Raw genomic sequence first — 23,798 nt, forward strand, 5'->3', positions numbered from 1 at the left:
AATAAAAGGTTCATTTTTATTCCGAGAAAAAAAGATGTAAGGTGATTATCGATGACTCATCGCTTAAAGTCTGCTACTCTCTACCAGAAACAAAACTATTGTTTGCCCATTTGCCTTTGTGCCCATTTGTTTAAATCCCATATAATCTCATTTAGTTTATTAATTTTTGTACCAAGCGGGCCGAGCCCACCCTGGAAAATTTCTGGGTGGGCAGCTGCCCACCCTGCCCACCCGGTTCCTACGTGCCTGGTCGCCGCCTTACCTGGAATCACCATATCAACATCAAACTAACTCAAACTTATGCAAGGTTAGCAATGCTATATCCTATCCTAAACAGAAATTTCAAACTAAAACCAGAAACAACTATTCTTATATTTTAAACAATCCTCAGGCCACTGCTGATGTACGGCTGTGAAGTGTGGGGAGCGACATCCTTCACGAAAAGGAAAAAACTACAATCTTTTCAAAATAAAGTCCTAAAATCACAGTTAATGCTCCTTGGTTCATAAGAATTAGCCAATTTCATCGCGAATTACAAGTGGAGTCAATAGAGGATTATATCACACATCGGGTCCACGTTGGTGTCTTATATAAGTGTTTTGTTTTTTATGTTATTTGTTCCCGGGCCTTAATTATCCTCTTCAGACGGTACCTCTTACAAAGATACGTCCTAGGATATTGGAGAGTATCGATAACTAATATCCGCAGGAGAATCAAGGTCATCATCGGGTTCCCTGATAACACCTTTCGGCGATGTTATAGGTATTGAGGATAAGAACTGATCCACTATCAATGGGAGGCTCCTCATGTGTTCCCAGTAGATGTCTAATGCCCAGTAGATGCCCTGTTTCAGTCTACAAACAATTATGCAGCTGAAATTGTTGGAATGAATATTTTGATCAAGCCTACCGAAGTGTGAGAGCTCTGTGAAATGTATTAAAACAATAGGTGATATTACAGGTGGTGAGGCATTGATGTTCACCATTTCAAGGAGACCCCGAGAACCAACAGATATGAGTGTGAGAAGGGATGGCGTACTCTCAGGGTTGGAATGGGTCAATTCCTTGAAACTCAATGTTAATTATGCCCCTCCTGCGAGGAGTCCTAGAAGATAGTCGACAGCAGATAGAAGATGGATGACTTTGTCGCAAATGTGGCAAAGTATTTCACAAACCAGCCCGCGTGCTGAGAAAATACCCCAACAAATCCTCCTTCATAATAACCCGGCAGCATTTCACCTGATTTGACAAGGTCTATCAGGGAACACAAGTGCGAGGGTAAAGAAAAGGGAAAAAAAGACATCTATGTGTGTACTCTTTTCCAAGAGAAAATTCCGTGAGACCTTCGGAAAGAGAGAGAGCTCATTGTGAAAGGCCTCTGGTTTTCTCACGGAAAAATACAGAATAGAACAAGGATCTTTTAAGGGGACCAAAATGTTGGCATTGATGAGGACATAGCAGTTTTGGCCAAAATATGTTTTTGGAATTCCTGCGCATTTTATATTATTTATTTGTGGTAGTTTTTTTGCCTATTTATTCGTTTTTAAACTTATTTATTCCTTTTTAACCTTTTTTTTTTTTTTTTGTGACTACTATTTTATTTCTTTGATTTTTATTTTAACTTATTTCTAAATATTTTTTTCTTTAAGTGTGCGAACTGACATTATTAACATTAGATGAGTCTATAAGTTTAAATAAAATACTTATGTTGGTTCCATGAAGAAGTGAAATACAAGATGAATGGGACGGTATACCGAGATTAAAATTATATAGGGCTAAGAAGAATGTTAGATAAAGGAAGACAAAAAATTCTAATAGAGTATAAAAAAAAATTAATGTAACCTAATTATATATGTATATAAAGGAAAAAGAGCTGTGTATATAGTTATAACGGAAACACAAAATGAATTATGGTAATATATATATATATATTTTCTTCTAAGAACTAATTAGTATGCTGTGTACCTTTGGAAACCCATTATATTTAGGTAGCATTGCTTATTCCTGATAATTAAAGCATTTATCTCTTTCTGTAATTACAATTTAGTATTATTGATTATTTCAAAACCCTTCGATGCAAATTAATTTTTATTGAAGAATTGTATATTCCTTGTGTGGACGGAATTTTTATATTATTCGATGCCTAATAAATATGGTTCTGATGAATCCAGTTAATTGCGAAGACTATTTTATATATTCGTAAAAGGATACGTTTTATGCGTTCGGATGATCAAAAATGATGTATAATTGTATTTTGTTGTAAGGATGAATAGAATTCAAAACGTATTAGAGGTGCTTATTTTAAATTGTTAGAATGAGAGCTCTCAGGGTGCTAAGTCCGGAGCCGTGGGTTTAATTCCCACTTAATAATCTTTGATCCCGCAATATAAATCTTGACACTTCCGTTTCTTAAAAACGAAAATTGATAATCGAGGCCTATTGGTCAAGCGACCACACACAACCACCTCGACAACATGAATTGTTAAAGTGTGTAACTATAAAAATTTACTAGGTTATTTGAGGTATACGCTTTTTTCGTTGCACCGCAATCTCTTACTAATAATACTAGGAGGACATGCTGGCGACGTTGCAACGTAAACTCTGCTGCGAGTATCCGCAGCTTACAGATCTGACTCGTGGTCTAGTGCAAGTGTTAGCCAAAAAGACAATGACAATGGAAATGGCAAGTACGTTCAAAACAATAGCACTTCCTCACTATCACGCTTAGAAGCTTAATGGGTTCTTTCGAACAACTGGATCTAACAGCTCCTCACGGAACAAACTACACAAAGGGTTTAGAACGCATATAAGTATATTTAATGTTCTTTTAAAATCATGTAGATCTCCTAACAACCGGCCTAGGATATACATATCTATGTTAGGCAAAAATAGATAAGTAAGAAGCTGACATATTGTCCCCTATGCCTACGAGGTACAAATATATTTGAGTATTTAATTTACATTTGTTAATTTTTTTTTACAGAGGAATAAGATATAACATTATAGATAATGGTGAAATAATAATCCTTAACATTTTTAAATATTGGTCGAGGGAAGCAGTTGAAGGATTTTATTCTTGCTGGATTCCAAGTTTGACTAATGATTCTATTATCCTTACATATGGTATTACAGTGATTGATCTGACAGCTGGTAAGTAATATGAAATAATTCAATGGCATAAATAGAATTATATGAAAAATATATGGTGCACATATCACACAACTTTCACTTACTACCAAACTTTGAGCTGAAATTAATTCTTCTATGTTTCAAGCAATCCATTTGTTGTATATTTCCTCCAACCATAGGCATACCCAGAGGAGGCAGCTGCTCCCCTCTAGAAGTGGAAAAATTATTAATTTAATTAAATTTTTTTAACTAATAAATCACTGCTATAATTATATAGCAATATTGACCGTGTAAAAACCGCAAGATCCCATTCAATAACATTAATATGTACATTTTTTTTAAAACTGTTATATTCTAAAAAGGAACAAAGTTGATATTAGTTTTTTACACCTCAAGGAACCCATAAATTCGAATTTCCATAGTAACAGAAAAATCAAGTTTTATGGTTGCGTGAAGGTTGTTTACTTAGTGGTGCATTGAGAAATGATGGGCCCATATATGTATTAAAGAAGAGATATGGGCCTGAGTAGTTCATCAGGAGAATCCATGGAAGCATCAGGAGCATCAGAGACCAAAGAAGAAGAAGAGGTGACAAGGAACAAAGTTGAAAAATATTCAGAAAAATGATCATTTTTTATTCTACATTATATCCTTGCCTGGGCCTTCGATTTGCATCCCTAAATCAGAAGATTTCAATAAATTCAACAGGACTAACTGGACCTTCCTAAACAGAATACATAGTAGAACGTTTGAGTTCTTTTTTTTTCATTTTACAATACAATTCCTCTCTGTTAAGGTCATGAAAATTTAGGAGTTTTTAGTTTGGGTAAATATGCAATTTATACCTGTGTGGGATGGGACAAGCCCTAGTCGATCAGGTCGCGACATTCCAGCATGGAAAAGGCAAATGAAACCAAAATTATAGCAGTGATCTATCAGCTATTTATTATTTGATAGACAAAACTTCAATTTTTATTAAATTAATAATTTTTTCTACTTCTAAAGGGGCAGCTGCCCAGTATGCTCATGGCCGAATTAGCAGTCTGGTAAAGCCCTTTTCTCCTTTAGTTAACTGTTGAATTATTTCATATTTTGCATTTATACATTTTTTACTACTGATAGGAATGAGAGATGCTTGAAATAAATGGTACATAAAAGAAAGATATGTTTTTCAATAAATAATTCAAACACTATCCTTTATAGTCTCAAAACTTAATTATTTCTTTCACACGTCCAACATTTCGGCCAATCCGGTAATCTTCAGGGACAATCTACTACAAAAGTTTCTATTATATGTATGATCCTACAAACAATTTAAATACTTAACATTATTATTTATATATAGGGAGATGGTCAGGGTTGCGGTCAATAGTGAAACAAAAATAGTTGTAAACTATTTTTGTTTCACTATTGACCGCAACCCTGACCATCTCCCTATATATCAATTTTTACGGTCAACTATATATACATATATTATTATTTATAATTTACCTTACCTCAATTACACTTTGAAAACATATAATTTAAACCACTCTAAAAACTTCATTCATTCATTCATTCATTAAGATTATAAATAAGAAAGATATGTTGAGAATTCATTATCTAAGCCACATCAGAAGAAAATAAGGCCTTGCTGAAACTGAATACACTTTGAAATAGATAGTTTGATTAAATTCGTTTGTGGAGTAAAGCTCTTAAAAAAGTATATATTTGATATGATGAAGTTTCACTTTCAGTAATCATATTTTAAGGAAACAGTTGCTATGACATTTCAGTTATATATCAGACTTAAATATTAATACCATTTATCCTGTTTGAGGAGCTAAGATTTTTTTTTTTAATGAATGGAATATGGTCCGGGTGCGGTCAGAAATACTCAAATAATAAATGGGTATACTATTTTTACTCGAGCCAACATTTCGCCCCACATTGCAGGGCTTCGTCAGGGCTAAAAAGATACAAACACTTGACATAGTTTTTCTGAATCTGAAAGACAGACGTTAGTATTAACTATCATTTAATTCCTCATTTTTAACAGCAAGAAATACAGCTGGGTATCATTCCTTCTCTTGCTAATGAATAAATTCCTTGTTCTCGGCTATCAAATTCAGCATTTTCTTTTGAAAAATGCAAATGCGATATGAGTAAAGTATTAAATTTATGCATGCCTTATTTTGTGCCTTTTACATGGATTAAACAGACCAGGGAACCACAGGCACCAAACGTTTGTCTACTTTTTTATAATTATAATTATATAAAAAAAAAAAAATCAAGTCAAAATAAGAAGTTGATTGGTTATTTAGAGTTCCGCAAGCAAGAGTAGATTAACTAAATCAACTATACAATATACTTGATGATTAAAATTATTATAGTTAATATTCAATCAGTAGCTAAATAAACCAATAATTTATCTGTTTTTCAGAATTTTCCAGTTTTTCGACATTTATTTTAAAGATTATATCATATCTACTTTTAATTATTTATATAGCAGCAATAATATGGCTAATATTTGAATGTAAAGGGAGCTGCAAAGATAGGTAATTAATTATCAGAACCTGCTGTTAAACATTATGGATTATTTGTGTCTTTTAAATATTAAAAACTAATAGAACTACCATTTTAAGCCATCAATACAAAAATATGTTTCAGGAATGGTATTTTTGCAAGCTCCAGCGTGGTAAAAGAACTCTGTAGCGCTCAGATTTGTGAAATTTCCCATGAATATTCTTTAAGATTCATTCTGAATATAAAAAGTAAGATTAAAAAGAGGAAAAAGCTAAGGATTAAGTTAAGAAGAATTAAAAAATGATTTATTTTTTTATTGAGTAAGAAATAAGTATAGAGGTAGAAATACATATACATTCACATTCAAATGTTTTTTTTAATTAACACTAGTTATCAAGCATGTAATATACATAATATACAGTATTACCTGTGGTCATTTGGCTGGAATATTTTCTTCCTGAGCAATCTTGAAATGTACAATTATTATATAATATAGGTATTAAAAATATTAGGCGCTATTATGTACATACATGTTTCAAGAATGAAAGTATTTCTCCCAATTATAGGAAGCCATGATCATCAGGAACTACCAAATACCAAGCTGTCATAAATTGTTCATCTGTAGAAATAAGTTTCAAATTATATTAATATTTCCTTTTAATACTCCTTAAAATTGACTAAACAAGGTATGAACACTACAATATAAGTAGGTAACTATCGGAAAAGTTATTAAAGGCACCAACTTCTTTTATATCCTATTAGTTATACACAAAATATAAAATATTACAAATGAAAAATCTTATTTGTATATTGCACATTGGTCATTTAATTCAACAAGATCATTTATTTGTACAAGTGCAATACTAGTCAGGCAGCTTACTTTGCCTCTATTTCAAAATATACTTATTAATTACATTTTTTAAATAAACTTTGGTTTCATTAGTTTTCTTAAACATAACTTACAGAGGTCATCCATTCATAAAACTAAATAGTAATACAAATCTAAGTAAATTTGTAATATAAATACTGTGTCATGGAACAAAACTGTTAATGAATCAAAATAAATGATGTTCATTACACAGCAATGTATGAAATCCAATTGTGATGCAATTAGAAATAAACCAAACATTAAACTAAAATGACAATTAATAACATTATAATAAACATTTAATAATAAAAAAATCAATATTAAGCTGTCACTTCTAAAACTAAACCATGAATACTATTCTCATGTAAGTTATATGTTTTGTGGCTCAATCACTAGCACTGCTATTAAGTTTTATCTTGAGTAAGACTTAAATATCATTAGAGAAATTTACATAATTAATTTTTTAAATCATAAATAATAAGTATCAATAAAAAACAACAACAATGGTCCACATGTGATACAACTCAACAATAAAGAGAGATTGAAATAAATTACATAAATAATCAGACCTATCAATACTTATCTACAACTTTTAAATAATTGAATTTTATATTAATAATGACTTATATATCATGCCTAAAAAATCTATAACACTCTATTTACAATCTGCTTAAATCACCAATATTCATAAAAGCCATAATTTTATTTTTAAATGAAAAAGAATTCGAATTTTTGTTTTCATGCTATAAAAATAAATCTCTTAAGAGTTTTCTAAAGTTAATGATAAAACATAACACTTATATGTTTAAATCTTTATTCATAAATACACCTTCATTATAATAAATACTCAGTTGGTTTTGTTAATGATAATATCAAAAACAAAATATTACACAACTAATGAAGTTAGGGTTTGTTATTGATAAGGTTCTACAGTAGCTATAAAAATAATCATGGACTTGAAAATTTAGAGACATATGTTTTCTGGCCAAAAATAAAAACTGGTAAATCTAATTTAATTTAAACAAATTAGGTTTATTTTCAAATGAAATTAGCTCCAGGTATCAGTAAATAGCAACAAAGATATCTGTACAGATAAAATATCTCGACAGGAATAGAAATTCTAAATATTCTTGAAATGCATAAGGTATTAATTGGTCTTTTAATAGGTATCTAATGAAAATAAATAGTATCACTCCATTTTTAACATTTTTTTATCTTCTGATCTAGTGCACATGATTCTTTTAAAATATTAAAAGTAAAATTGTAGAAGTAGAAACTGGTCCAGGTGTTTCATGAATGGTCCAGGCAATTCACAATATGGGTTACTATTTTTTCATTACATCATGATATCCCTCAGAAAAATGGATCAACAAAGAGAAATGTTTCTCAATTTACCAAGCCAGAAGCTCAAAAACTTAAATAAACTTCAGCTAAATAATGTGACTAAATGATTACCAAGCATATCTTGAAATAGTAAAAACTTGTGCACAAGATGGCAAAGAAAAAATCTGATCAGATAAATCAAGTAAATCTGGATCAAATCAGATAAATAGATAATCAAGATAACTTTGGCGAATAGCTTACCTTGCTTGAAATCAGTAATAGTGTTCGTAATCCAGTAAAAAATCAGTTCTTGACCTCTTTATACCAATCCCTACAGAAATATTTGCAAGAATGTAGTCCAGTAAATTGACCTAATGACTCTTGTTCAAAAAGGTATCCTGGACATATGTCAATATGCATATTATACAACTTCAATGAAAATAGACCCAAATCAACAAAATGAAAGCATGAACTCATTTTTGTATATCTTTAACGTACAGAGAAAATACACTTTTACTCCTTTATATTTATACATTCAACAAAAGAATTATCAACTAATAACTTTTCATTATTTATAAATGGCTTCATCATAAATCAATAATGTTATATAATCCTTTGAATGTTTTCGGTTTAAATAAATTAAACATAGCAGGAATGTGTCTGAAACAGTGTCTTTAAAGTAAATATTAATATATCTATATACAAGTTAAATCAATAACACAAATACTTAATTAAACTGCCTTAATTTTATTGGTAATCTGATATTTTTTGGTTTACATAAAATTGTTTTAAGATAAATAGATATTCTAAGGCAGTTTCTTAATATAAATTAAATACAAAATTCATGTAAACAATTATGAATAAATAACATTGCAATGTTCATTTTATGTATAAATATCATACATAAAATCAAATCTATTCATATATACCTACCATAATGAGATATAAGTCAATCAAACTAGCAGATCCGCATTTGATACAGTCCACATAGTATGATTTTCAATTTTCAGAATTATTTCTTAAATTATACTTTCATGTTCATTTCCGTAACTTTGTTTTTTTTTCGTTTTTTTTTTTTTTTTTCAAAACGTAATAATCGAACATAAATTTGTGATTTACTACATAAATTCAAGCTTTAGGAAGTTAAATCAAACCAAGGATGGTCAAGAACATCTTCAGCAGAAAACCTTAGTTCAGGGTTTGATTGGAGCATGTGTGATATAAGATCTTTAGCCAATTCTGAAACTGAGTCCCAATATGGAGAAGGAAAACCATACTGACCAGACAAGATATCATCAAAGAGTTCCTCTTGGTCATTATTAGCACTAACAAATGGTGGGAATCCACACAGCATGATGTAAAGGATCACTCCCATTGCCCAAACGTCTATCTGCAAACAAAAAAAATTATAGGAAAAATTGATTAATGTAATCAAATGAAGAATGAAAGGAAAAATATGAGGAATACTGGATAGAGAATAAAAACTAATAGGTACTCAATAGAAAGAAATCATAGAAAACTAAAATAAAAAGCAATCTAATTTTATCAAAAATATAGAGTTAGCTCAACTCAGTATGATAACAAATTTTTTATGTCTTTAGTCAAAAAACATAAATCAATAAGGTACATATATAATATAGTGAACCCTCTGCAAAGGGGCTACCCATGGTGACACTTTTTTCTTTAATAAGACGTACCCTTAATGTAGAGTTTAAAAAAAAAAGAATACATCCTACTTAGATTTAAAATCATCATAATCTTAATTTCTCATTACCATATAGACATTCTGATTTTTTTTTAATATATAAGTATTTAAGGGAAGAACATTATCAGTCCCTCCAGCGCTCCAAGATGGAGAGGTTGGCTCCTCGAGAGCCTCCTAACATGCTTCTTCATCCAGGGAGTCTACCTAGAGGAGGTGACCCTAGGGCAGTGGTTCCCAAAGTGAGTCCCTAAAGCGCATGCCACTTTAACACATTACAAAAAAAAAAAAAAAAAAAGAATGAAAAAACATTAAAATTAAGTTAGCAAACTACCCTACATCATGACCTTAATATCCCATTTGCATTGTAGACCTTATTAAATCCAGAACATTCCATAAGAAACTCACTCATTCTAATCCCCTACAATCCCCAAAAGTTGAAAGTAGTATCGCAGAGACTTTTTATCGTAAGGATACTATTTTTAGTAATAGTATTTATTATTAAAAAGATAAAACAAAGCATATATTAAACAATGAAAGGAAATAATAAAGATAACTTCCCTTAACTTGAACAAAAAGTAACATCTTTATTAAATGAAACCTATGTAAACAATTAAATGCATATTTGAGCTCATAAAAAGGAAGAAAAAAATTTATATAATCAAAAAAGAATAGCAAACTATGAAAACAATTAAATTTAGAGTTCCATTAAAAAAGAAAAAAAAAATTTTTAAATCTTCTTTTACATTATCCATTCATCTTGCATTTGGTCTTCCCCTAACCCTAATTCCATCTCGCTATTAATTATAAAGCCTTCTCACTGTCCTTGCTTCATAAATTCTCAGGACATGTTATTTGCTCTGAACTCGAGCAAAATGGGAGATACCTATACCACCTTACACCAACAAACCTTCTGGTTTGTCCTAAGATGAGGAACTCATTCCTTCAGTTTATGCCCTACTATTATCTTAGAATTTTCTTTACAAACCGATCTAGTTATTTAGTAGATGCCTTCATAAGGAACCATATCTTACATTTATATGTAGCAACTAGCCAAATAATAGTCACCTTTTCGGAAGGTTCACTAGAGGAAAGTAAGCTCTCTTGACTTTGAATTAATAATATTAAAATTAATAAGCATAAACATAATAATAAAAGCAACAGTTGACAAATTAGCAAAAATAGCTAGCTTTGTCAACTTTAAAATGAGTTACTTAAACAAGAACAATGTTTCAGAAGATTGATCAACCAAAGGGTTCAGTTAAATTTAATTATAAACAGTTTTTAAATATTTTGTAAATATTAAGCTTAAAAAAAATTCCAAACTTTGAGCAAGGAAACCTGTACTTATATATTCCCAATAAATAAACATACTTCAGAAGATATGTTTGTAATTGAAATTTATACAAAAACATAAATGAACAAAGTATAAAAAATATTACCTCTAATCCATAACCAGTTTCTGTAAGAATTTCTGGGGCAACATAAGTTGGGGTTCCACAAACAGTGAACAACGGTTCACATACCTTCTGGGCAAGACCAAAATCAGCTACCTTCAGTGTTCTCAATCTGTCCTCTTCCATTTCAACCTAATATCATGTAAATATGTATATAAAACTTAACATAGTCTATTTGAGAGGCAAAAGATAGTACACATGCTATTACAGGCGAGTTAACACTCACAGGTTAAGAAGCATCAAGTCAGCAATGTTTGTAATACTTGTTTCACATAATTTAAGTTTATTGATCTTCTATTTATTTCTACTTAAATAAATACTCAGTTTCATTTGCATCCAATGAACAATATTAATAACTTCAAACAAACAAAAACCTTTAAATTAATATAAATAGACAACATTTAACTTTATTAGATTTAATTGTTTAACCACAGCTTCCTTTATAGCTACCAGACTTTCATGATATTGAATTTGATAAGACTTCACAATAGCAAAATTGTAAGAACAAAAGTAAAAGAAAGAAAGTTAAATGATCTGTTGACCCAATAATATATTTGAAAATAAAGAAATTATGTTCATTAAGAATGTTATAAGAACATTGTACAGTAAATTTGTACTAAAGCATTCAATGAAACAGTATTCAAGAACAATGAATGTAATCACATCATTTTTTAAATAAAAATATTATTCTATTCTAGTAAAAAGATGGAATAAGAAGTTTTCTTATCAATATTTGCACCTTTCTTCTACATATCAGAGAACCAAAAAGTTGCATTTAATAAGTACACTATATTATATACAGTGTTTCAGATGAGCCAAAAATGAAATATAAGTATTTTGTAGAACATAGGGTCTGCTTTAGTTTCTTAATGAATATTAATAATTCAGAAATGTCTAATTTTCTAGTTATAAGCAAAGAACTAAAAAATATTCCAAAATTTTGTTGCTTTTTGTTTTTCCCATTTTTATTGTGAAACCAGTGTCTGGAGAGGTTGTGAACCTGAATTGACTGGACTAATATCTCATATACTTAATTTGTTTTCAAGAGGAAGTTTATTAAAGAGTAAAATAATTACCAGGAGGTTTTCAGGTTTAATATCTCTATGCACAATGTTTAAGTCATGAAGATAAGCTAATGCTGAGGCCAAATTCTGGGTCATAATTTGAGCATCAGCTTCAGGAAACTTAACAGCTCTGGAAATAGCATCAAAAAGGTCTCCGCCCTGTAACGAAATAAACTAGCTGATAATATAGATAGTATATTCAAACTCAATATAATATTAATGCCAAATAAATTCTGATTACAAAAATGGTAAACATTTATAATAATTGTTTTTAACAAACCTTAACTAGTTCCATGACTAAATATAATTCTGTTGGTGTTTCATGCTCAGCGATCAACTCGATGATGTTGGGATGTTGAATACTTCTTAATATAGCCACTTCATTCTCAATCATGTGTTCTTTACCAACACATTTAGATTTGTCAATAATTTTGAGAGCATATTCTTGGTTCTTCAACCTGGAAACATTTTTAGGAAAAACTTTATAACTTAGCAGGTTATTTATATTTATATGATATTTTTATCAGTCCATTACTTACTGAATACAACAAGGCTAAGGTAAGCAAGTAAGGCAAAAGAACATTTTTCTGTTTCAACATGACTCCTAGCTTCTTTAATGGCTTATAATTATTTAATTTTATTTGTAGTAATTATGCATTATACGCAATATCGTGAGGATTGTAAATATTGCGACCTATATTTATCACAACCAGGAATTTCTAAGAAGAGTGTAAACCATTCTTGTTTTGCCAACAATATTAGACATATTAAATTGTAGGCTAACCAGATATCCACAAATGCAACCCTTCAAAAGGGTCCATATAGGTCAGGCTCATAGAGGAAGACACTAATAAATTTTATATTTTTATTTTATTCAAGTTCATTATCACAACATCGAATATATTATTATCCAAATTTATTTTTCAAAATTAAAAAATATATTATAATAGTTTTTTAATTACCTAATTTATTACTAATTCTAGTGATGGAGTTAACTTTTTGCTTCCCCATTGTTATTATATCATAAATCTACAATTTAACTGAAAGTCTTTAGGAGTGACACATAAGTGAAGCAGATTTGTTAGATGTAGATTACCCATGACAGCACGATCTCTTCCTTGCAATTGGTACAAATTGATGCCTCATGGTTTTCCTATACTTTCAATAGTTTTAAATTTACTTTCGGTGGGCTCTTATCCCATATGAACCACATTTTATAGGATATTTCTTTTTTTAATTAAAAAATAATCTATTTAAATGTAACAAATTAAAACTAAACTCTAATTACTAAAATATTTTAAATAAACCTTAGTTAAAAAACAGAACATACTTGTCTGTACATTTCCGAACAACAGCAAAGTTTCCATCTCCAATAATTGGACCGACGGAATACCTCCCAAGAATTTTATTGGAGATATTAAGAGAAGAATCTTGTCTTTTCTGAGGTTTTAGTGCTTTTGTTTTGTTTGGTAACTTAGGAACCCCTTTACCTAAAGAATTAATAAGTAATTTAATAATATTAATAAATTTTAAAATAATATAATCAGATTAAATGTAATCTCAATATTGTGAAGGGTGAAAATATAAGTCAATTGAGCTTGCAAAGCTACCACCAGCTTTATCTGATCTATATACAAGTATTTTTGTTTTTTATAATATAATCAAAGTAAATTAAGGCAAGTAAAATTACATAAATCTGAAATAATTGTTGATTACACAAAAAAATTAGTTTATAGATAAAAAATAAAATTAATGTGACCTAAATTAAGAATAATTTAAAATTTACGCTCATTATCACCAGTTATAAAATAACAACCATACCTTTAAGCTTTAAAAGAAACAATACCATTTTAAAAAACATTAATAAGCAGAAGCAATAATTTTATTGAAAATGGGAATGAGTGAATAAAATAGTTAATTGTTCAAACCGAAAAATTGAATAGAATTTGAGAAATATATTAATTACAATAATATTGACTACCTATAAATACAACACTGTTTTATAACACATAAGACTGTAATATTTTACTTAATATTAATGATATTTCTATAAGTATAACAAAAATAAGAATAACTTCAGAAAATGTCACCTCTAAATGTTAAAGAAAACTTATTACAAAAACTTACTATTTCTTAAATCAATATAATTCATTTTATTATTGGTTGCTTATGTCAAAATTTCTTAAAGGCCTTTTTAAACACAAGAGCTTCATTCATCTTAGGCTATTCCTATTGATCTGTTTTCAAAAGTCCCTAGGATACACTTTCATGAATGCATATACGATCTATTAATCTTAATTCCAACCAATCTATACAATACAACTTCTCTCATTTCCAAGGAGAAATTTTTATGTTCAGAGCTCATATAGAAGGATCAAAACATGTTTTATTTAGTGGGCAGGTGTTCCATTTTAAATTATAATTGGAAAAAAGGTACATAGATAAATGAATATTGTCAGAAAAAAAAACAAAAAATAGATATTTTAAATTGTAGTATATTAAATAGAAAATGTTGGAATAACTTATTTATATATATGAAATATGCTTTAAATTATAGACAATCTTTAATAACAGAGTTTAATAATTATAACTAAATAAAAATTGTATATTTAAGGACCAATAAGCGAAAGAAAATCTTCTAGGCAGATGGTAAACAAATATGCAGCATACCAGTAACAATGAGACATATTTTATATTCTATTCATTCAGTTTTTATCAATTATATATTTTAAATTAGATATTGAATTTTCTCAAATCCTAATTCAGAGAATATTTTTTAAAGTTTTTGTTTTCATATTAAAGGCTGGTTTTGCCATTTAACAGAGGTTATAATGGAGAGCAAGTTAAATTTAAATTCACAATAAAAATATTTGTTTTTGGTTTTGATTAGAAATTGGACTCTATCTCAGTTAAATCTTCAACTAAAAATTATTGAAAATTTACTCCTCTTTACATAATTGATATAAGATATATGATTAACCAGTGTATTATTGAAAAAAACAAACAATGAATGGTTTGTTATAGAAATAACCATTTTTATTTACAAAATAATAATCAGCTAAGCGTTATCAATTGGTTTAGCCCGAAATATCTGTATCTTCTAGTTTAACAGAGCGGTTTAGTGAATAAAGCACTGTGATTCAATATACTGGGCAAAGGTTAAAGTCTGGTTTTGACAGATAATAATTTATTCTGTTGTATCAGCCATAAATAGACCATTCCTTAGATAGACCTTTGAGGGAACATAATCCTGGGCCACACCCAAACTCCACTAATTGAGTTATCTTAACTGGAGGGAAAAAAAACAAAAAAAAAACTGATAGTTAAACATAATCCTGACCAAATCACATCCTTGTACAATTGTTGGTCCAGAAAAAGAAAAACTAAGTTACCAAGTATTGAACCCAATATGTTTTATGGGCTTTTGTTATACAAGAGAAAAACAAAATCGAAGAATAACCAGGATATCAGTAATTAATCATAGATAATAACTAGCTAATTGGCTATTTTAAATAACAACTTATACAATGTGAAGAGTTTTTTTAATAAGATTAGAAAACTCAAACTGTAGCCACTGCAAAACAACTTTAAAATACATCAAATAACAGCAGACTTTCCTAGAAGAGTTGAATAAGTCACTAACATTTCTTAAATGCTCTACCTTTTAGGTTTATATCTCTGACCTGAAATTATATAAACTGTTCCTGAATCTTACACCCAGACTACCAAGTCCCTAAACATTAACATTTTTAACTATTGATAAAAATTACACTTAGGTACTAAATAAAGCCTCAATAAGACAACTTGCCATAAAATTCATAATATGATTATGAAGAATTACAAGAATTACTAATAAAACATAAAAATAAAACAAAACCTCTACTACTACAATCCATGAATGGTTCAGTACTTTGTAAGGATGTACTTTTTCTTCAACAATGGTTGTATCAGTAAGTAATTAGTTCATGATCACGCTCAACTGCAAGATTATTTCCCAATTAAGAGTAGATACTTTATGGGGCGCCATAGAAGGGCTTCTGAACTCACACATATTTAAATCAATAGAATAAATAATTATTTGCCACATCCAGATTTGAACTCAGGCTTCAGCGATAGTAACACAGTGACTTACTGATCTACAGCCCTCCCAAATAAAATATAAACATCAAATTTTCCGGAAAACCATGAGTAAAAGTTATGAATAAATAAGGCTTTCAAAGTATAAATTAGCTTTTAAATTACCAAATTTATCTAAACTATGAGTTCCAGACTTCAAATCACCACCAGCTCTCCGGAGGCCTTTCTGTAGAGCTTGTACTGACTTCAATTCTAATTAGAAAACAAAAGAAAATATTTAATATAAAAATTAAAATAATAATAATAAATAAATATTTTTTTGTATTATTATTTACATGAATCTTTATTTATACACATACACATCCAAACATATAAATATAGACTGCAGCGGTTTTTTTAGGGAAGGAATCATTACTTTGGTCATATAATTTATTATTATAAAATAAACATGTTTTCTTAAATTATAATTACTGTAACTCAATCCACTTCCTTTATTCAATAGGATTTATCTGTGTTTTGGAGGACCTCATGGATGTAACTCACTGCCCTAAATATTTTACATGAGGGCCAGGTATTCGGCTATGTCTAGTGCTGCCTTTTCCAGTTCCTGATCACTAAGAAGTTTCATGGGCCTGCTACCTCTCTATCCACCTTAGTCTTAAGCCTGCCAGATCTTCTTATTTGATGAAGAACTTCCTCTAACACTCCTCGGAACAATTTCTTGCTAATTCAAGTAACATGGCAAGCCTAAAATTTTTTTTATGCCCACCTTCCTAGTCATTTCTGACATAAGGGAGGGTTATAAAAACAACACCCTAGGAAGGATTTGAACCATTACCACTGCAGTCAATGGTAGTCGCCTTAGCTCCCTGGGCAACAAACGGCCCATGACCAGCCAAACTAAGCCTTCCAGGTTTAATAAAACTGGCCGTATGGAGATCTCCATAATGGTCAAACGACTTCATGTATTTTGTTCTTTAGTCCCTTATTAATCTCACTGGACCTGTGTCCATAAAAATGTACCATCAAATTTTCAAATTCAAATATGATATGATACCACACTGGATCCAAAAATTTGATACATACATGCTATGGAACTAGCCTGATTCCAGCTAGGTTCAATGGGGCATGGTAAGGTTATATCAGCTGTGGTAAGAAGAAATTTTTACCTGACCATAACAGAGTTTGAACTTCTAACAGTCAAGTACATTTACAATCTCGACTCTCCATTCAAGAAAAATATAATATTGAATATCATTAAGACATTTCCTTAAAAAAAAATTTCCATTAGAGGGAAAGTTCTGACCGATTTCTTCAATAATGAATGGATTAAATATCTGATCCTTATATTGTATGATTTCTTTAGATTGGAAAATACAGCTAATTAGACTCTTATTGAAAAGGTAGGTTATGTATTATATTAATTGAAATGATTGAAAAAAAAGAAAGAAAGAAAGAAAAAATAACTGAATACAATACAGGATGAAGACTTTTAAAATCTAAGCTTCTTAAATAGAAGCTTAATTCCTTCTTGAATTATTAAATCTTCAGCCCTAACAAATTTAAGCTATTTATCAGGATAATTATGTTGATCACACAGCTTTGTCAAGTAAATAATTTTGTGCTGCAGTTGACATTAAAAGCATAGAGTATTATTCTTTATTTCCTCTTGCAATTGCGGAGTCAGAATTGAGGTGGGGGACGGACATGGTCCAACCACTTGCACATATAAATTTAATCAAACATTTAAAATTTTCTGCACGATTCTTGATGTATCCAAGAGAACCGCTTTTAGAACCTCTCTTAGCGCATTCCATTTCATTTGTTCCGCCCACCGTTAAATTCAGGATCAGCCCATTCGTTGACATTATAATTGGTATTACTGTACATTTCAAATGGTACAGCTCTTTTAGTTCAACTGCCAATTACTGGTGTTTGCAAAATTTCTCACCTACAGTTGAGGTAATGTAGTTATCGTTTGGAATCACAATATCTATAATCTTAGATTTCTTTTCTTTCCTGCCTGTTTTGTTATGGTGTACTGTGTGGTCAGTAATAATTGATTTGTCCCAATAAAGCTTGATGGGACCGTTTTGAAGTATTCTACTTAGATTATACTTATACTTATTATTATTTGCTAATTCTCCTCCCAATCACGTATTCATAACTGAGGTGGGGGATGAGATTGTCCAGCCACCTACAGGTATAAGTTTAATCAAGCATTTAAAAACTTATTAATAAAATAAATACTATGAATACCTTCCACATCCAGGACAAAATCATCAGGATTTGCTCTTTCAGAACCATAAACAAAAAAAACCACATCTTCTTCTCCGAAAAATCCCTCTAAACTGGTAACCTGAAAATTATTTCAATAGTATTAAGTTCAACAATTTGTTAACTATCCTAACTGATAAGATATGGACTAGAGAAGGCTATAATAGTAGATTAATGAATCTTTATTAATCCATATGTGAGAGTGGAGGCACAACTTCACTACCTGTACCTATCTAGTGCTAAATCGAGTGCTTCTTACAACAGCAATTATCAAGTTGAATAAATATGGCTTGACTGGGCTCAATCAATTTACCAGAGTTAACTAAATCAAAACAGTTGATTAAATGCAGTAAAAAAACAGCAACAAATTTAATAAAATATTATCCTGAGATAATCAGTAAACCAGATCAGATACATATTAAGAAGCATAAGATGGTCAGCAAAGTGTTCAAGAAGAATCACAAAATAGTAAAAAAATATACATTTAGAGCCTAAATTTTTAGGTAAATTGTAGCCCTTCATCAGGGCTTAATAAGCAACATATAAAAAATGTAGATTGATAGCAGCATTTAAGAAGAAATATATATATTCAAAGATGGCTTATAGAAAATTAAATAAATATGGATAAAGCAAGTAAAAGACAAAAACATAACATAAAATAGTAGAAATAAAAAAATAAGACAGAAGAATAACACAAAATAATAATAACAGCAGATACAATAACACATCATAAACAATGTACCACAACATCATAACATACAAGGCAATAAAAAGTAATTAAGTAAACAAAAAAGAAAAGCAAAGAAGTAAGAGAGAGAAAATACAGTTAAAGTACAATGGAATGACAAATAATAAACAAATAGAAAAGGTAGAACAGAACAACTTAGTAAAATGCTAACCTTAGGTCTAGAGTGACAGGTACTTGACAACAAGCAAAATGAAAGGGAAAACAATAACAATACCTGTCTAAAAGAAGGGTGGGAGAAAGTGAACGTTAGAAAAAAATACTAGTTTAATCTATTTTGAATAAGATTAAAACTGTAGAGAAAACAAAGAATTATAAATAAATGAAAATAAAATTCAATGAAACAATACAAATCTAGGAAGACAGTCAGTGGAATGAAATTTAAAAAAAAAAATAATTGGAAAAAAAATAATAAAAATTAAAAAAGGGAAAAAAAAGTAGAAATGAAGGGGATAAAATCTACAACTTCTTCTCCCCTTTTCTCGACTTTCAATACACAACCTATCTCGACTCTTAATACACAGCCCATCTCAAGCCGTTTCATAAAATATCCTTACCTAACATCTCCATTCCTTGTTAATAATCACAGAAATTTATAGAATAAACTATTCCTATCTTACATCTAGACTTCAAATCTTACTAAGAACTTTCCTACCACATTATCAACAAGAAAGATTCTATACTGCTTTAACTCCATTCAAATATAGTTTATTCGATCCCAGTTCTAATCCTAACTGTAAACTCTTCTGATAATAGCAAAAGCAAAAACATTAAAAACTCATATTTCTCAACACAAATGATCCATAACTTCACCCATGACAAATGCATTGATTAAAAAAAAATTATTTTGTTGATTTAAACGGTTATACACATTAATCCTAATGTGATCGAGCTGGAAAACCAAATTAGAATAAATAAAATACAATTGAATGGTAATTTATTTAAAATTATAGAAAATATATTTTTTCCAACCTGCAAACGTTTTTGCAAAATTGTCTCAAAGCTACAGAACATTTCCATAAAGAACTATATGATCAATATGAGCTGAATTCACTGATTAAGGAGAGTTCCATACTAAAACAAAACAATTACCAAATACTATATTTACCTGATTACCTTCAGAAGTGAAAATTTTCCTCACAGCCCCAGTGTCCAACTTAGCTACTTCTGTTATGGTTGACAAGGTATGATCAAATGAAGGAGCATTTCGCTTATTAAGTAATAACCTCATTACTTTTCTAGGTCTATTACCATTCCGCACAATAATAATAATGCGAGGTCTAACAACATAAGTTGTACTCTTAACAGAACTGCTGTTTGAATTAGGAGTGGATAGTCTTGTAAAAGATCGTGCAGGCCTTATTTTAGGTGTTGTTAATGTTAAACTATAATCCACTTTCTTAAAAGAATCTCCTAATCCTGAACAAGCATAATATTTACCATCTTCTAAATCATCTAAATTTGTAATTTTTCTCCCATCCATTGTAAAAAGTACTCTGACACCTGTTGCAAGATTAACATTGTTTGAAAATGCCCTTGTCAATTCATTCAATAAACTGTCAAATGATCTATATCTTTCAGGTGTTATTGCAATGGTCACACCTTTACTGAACCTGTCACCATTGCATAAAAATTTAACTCTTTTGGCCTTTTTGGTTTTTGAAGGAGAACCTTGTATCTCAACATCCGTTACATTTTTATGTATTTCTAAAGAAGAATTTGGAATAAACTTTTCAAGTTTAGTTGCTGACAAGGATTCAGGACCAACAAGAAGTGGCATTTCCCCTGAAAAGAAAGGAAAACAATACTCCAAATAGAATATTTTAATAAAAAATAATTTGAATGTCAGTTAAAGACACATTTAAATGACTCACCTGGTACCATTCATATATACAACAGGAAGACTTAGTGATAAGCACTGTTCCGATAGTTTTAACGATAAAAATGACCTTAATTAACTGTTTCTAGAAAATTAATACCAAATAAAAAGTAATAATGTTATCAGCTAAAGAAGAAAAACACTGACGCTTTAACGAATTCCATATTCTAGAACCACAATTTTATGTAAAATCACTAAAATGTTTTTTACACTACACAGCACCACTAAACAATGAATCACATCTACCACTAATGACTAACCTAACTGGAACGGAGACTTAACCAAGAGTTGTGAAAGGTTCTAAGTGATCAAAAAATCCACTGCTGAAGTAATGTAATATCACTTCATTTCAATTGTAATTCCAAATAAAGTAAACGGAATTACTTTATGAAGTCGTTACAATTTTATAAAATGTTGAATAAAATATTCGTGTGTAAAATTAAGTAAAAGTGGTATATGTAACTGTAGATGTTTCACTTTTAGTAAATCTAAAGTTACACTTGTGGTAAAAATTATCTGATTTAAGTTAAAAACATCGTAAATACTTTCATCCAAGAGAAATTGTTAAAAATGCTTGGAAAACTAATCAAATCTGGAAATATCTGATGAAATTCATCTGTGCATAAATCGAATTAATAAAACCTCTACATCATGAGGGAATTTGGTATACAAGCAAGCTAACACGAAAGGGGCACTTGACAATTTGATGGGTGCATTGTGATTCTTTTCAAAAAGATGATTATGACGGATCCATTAGGTCGCAATATGATACATAAAACAGGATTAGATAAACGATTTTCAAATTCTGAGTTTTATTTATCTTAAAATTCAAAATTTTTAAAATACTAATGATGGAACTATATTTTTTTTTACCGAGATCATTAAATGTGAAATAATATGTCTGACTTTCTGCCCTTAGGTACTCTAAATGGGTTATAAACGGCAACATATCCGACAGAACCCAACCTATTTTAACAAGAACGTGAAAGCCGAAATACATCCCGTGAGCCGGCCAAGAAATAAGTTAGCCCTTTGAAATAAAAATTAACCTGTTGTGAATATTGGATTAGGGGAGTGGCTTCCAGTATAAAAGTACTTATACTACTAAGTAGTATAAATACCTAAAAGTATTTATAATAGAATAGCCTTGAAAAGAAATCCCAAATTATAAGTAAGGGGGTCCCTCACTCATCGACAGGTGTTTATCAAGATTCAAACGGGAGAACAGCCTACCCATTGTGCTTGAAGGAATCCAACCTCGTTTCTCCTGGGTAACTAGAGGTGGATTAACGATGAAATAAATCCGCCGTCTGTATCTATCCGATGAAGGAGGGTGGTATATGATCTACAGGGGACTTCGTAGACCCACTCACCTACACGAGGTGCTTGACGTATTGTCACACCACAGCTTCTGGTACCTTTAGTGATCAGGTTTGTAGACGGTGTGAGGTCAGTGGCCAGATAATCAGGATGGGCCCAAGGAGGGAGGAAAGGGTAGACCAGATTAGTGATAATTAATAATCCATGAACCGAGTGGGAATCAAGTGGGTAGGATCTGGGCTCTCATTCAGAGTAGTTTTATCGAACAGAAAGGAGGTCTAGGCCTCCCATAGTAAACAATAATTCTAACCTGTGATGGGTCACGAACGGGTACCGAAACAGATATTAATTTTTTTCTATAAATTTTACAATAGCAGTTACTTCGTAATCTTTATTTTTGAAATTATTTACTCCACAAAAATTATTGAATAGCTGTTAAATAATGTTTGATCTCTGAATAATTTTTAGTTTAACTCCTTTCACTACGATTGTTTTTCCTAGTCTGTTCATTTCCAAATACGTTAGGTACCAATTTTACGTGTACAAAGGTGTGGAAATTTAAAATGGGAAAGATTTCATAATTTCGTTGCTAATTTATATACTTTTTGGGATTTCTAACATCTAGGAAAGCAGCGTTCTACCTTCCCAAGCAAAAAGGATTAAAAACAACAAATGCTGCGTGACTATATTTCCCCGACATATCAAGTACGGCTTTTAGGCTATTTATATCTTATGAGGAATATGAAATTTTGAACATACACCCACTTATGCAATTTAAGAAAGTAGCTAAATCCTCACCGTTTTTCAATTTCTGGCGCTTTTTAAATATTGCTTGATTTAACTATATTAAAGTCTCCTCTTCCCGTTTTAAAGGAATATTTAAAAATTGATTCGGGACCATCGCTCTCTAGGGGTCTTAGTAGGGCAAATACAACTTATTATGTAGGTACAAACTCTTAGTGCTGTGAGCTAAGGTACAACACTTTGAAACAACCATTCCTACACTTTCCTGGTAAGATTATCATTCTTGTCGCTATTTAATGGCCCTGCAGCCTAAAGGGCTGAACTAAGTATCTTGACAATTTGTATACATATGTAAAGTAGAGTAAACATTATTTTATAAGTTATTTTTAAGGTAATTTAGAATTTAGAGTGTTATTAATATCTTGTATCTTCATTACATTTAGTTAGTTTTATACCCCTATTTTATGTTGTGATCTGTTACTGTGTTTTTTACTGAAAAGAAGTAAATAATAAATAAATAGGGTTTTTGTGTTTTAACCAGGCAGCATTGTATACCAGAATGCTGCCTGCTGGTCTATTCTCTTACCCTGCTACCATATAAACTTCTGGGAGAGGAGGCTTGTTCTTCTTGAAGTAGAAAATAATAGAGTCGGTCTTCTTGGGATTGACTGTAATATTCAGCCCTTCCAGTTCCTTGGTTATTTCCATA

General features: G+C 30.3%; 2 protein-coding genes across 3 annotated transcripts in view; one reads left to right on the forward strand and one right to left on the reverse strand.

Moving 5' to 3' along the window:
- The window catches only part of LOC106684858 (uncharacterized), a 33,591-nt gene extending 27,641 nt beyond the window's left edge, over positions 1 to 5,950 (forward strand). The window contains exons 14-16 of one of the 2 annotated variants that reach the window (XM_067045168.1): positions 2,983 to 3,149; positions 5,551 to 5,665; positions 5,778 to 5,950. In XM_067045168.1, coding sequence (XP_066901269.1) covers positions 2,983 to 3,149; positions 5,551 to 5,665; positions 5,778 to 5,937 — 442 coding nt within the window. In that variant the 3' untranslated portion in view covers positions 5,938 to 5,950. The remainder of the gene's footprint in view (positions 1 to 2,982; positions 3,150 to 5,550; positions 5,666 to 5,777) is intronic. The other variant, XM_067045169.1, reaches the window with a different exon arrangement.
- A 2,925-nt stretch (positions 5,951 to 8,875) lies between these two features.
- Positions 8,876 to 21,879, reverse strand: LOC106684859 (serine/threonine-protein kinase GL21140; the record flags this gene model as incomplete). The annotated part of the gene is given in 9 exon segments (XM_014427166.3): positions 8,876 to 9,214; positions 10,969 to 11,115; positions 12,060 to 12,206; positions 12,328 to 12,505; positions 13,378 to 13,537; positions 16,290 to 16,376; positions 18,384 to 18,483; positions 20,255 to 20,931; positions 21,021 to 21,879. Coding segments are annotated over 9 exon segments (1,761 nt in total). The 3' UTR covers positions 8,876 to 8,959.
- Positions 21,880 to 23,798: the final 1,919 nt, after the last annotated feature.

The sequence above is a fragment of the Halyomorpha halys genome, unplaced genomic scaffold, assembly GCF_000696795.3.
Source record: "Halyomorpha halys isolate HHAL.00 unplaced genomic scaffold, Hhal_1.1 Scaffold624.1, whole genome shotgun sequence".
NCBI lineage: Eukaryota > Metazoa > Arthropoda > Insecta > Hemiptera > Pentatomidae > Halyomorpha > Halyomorpha halys.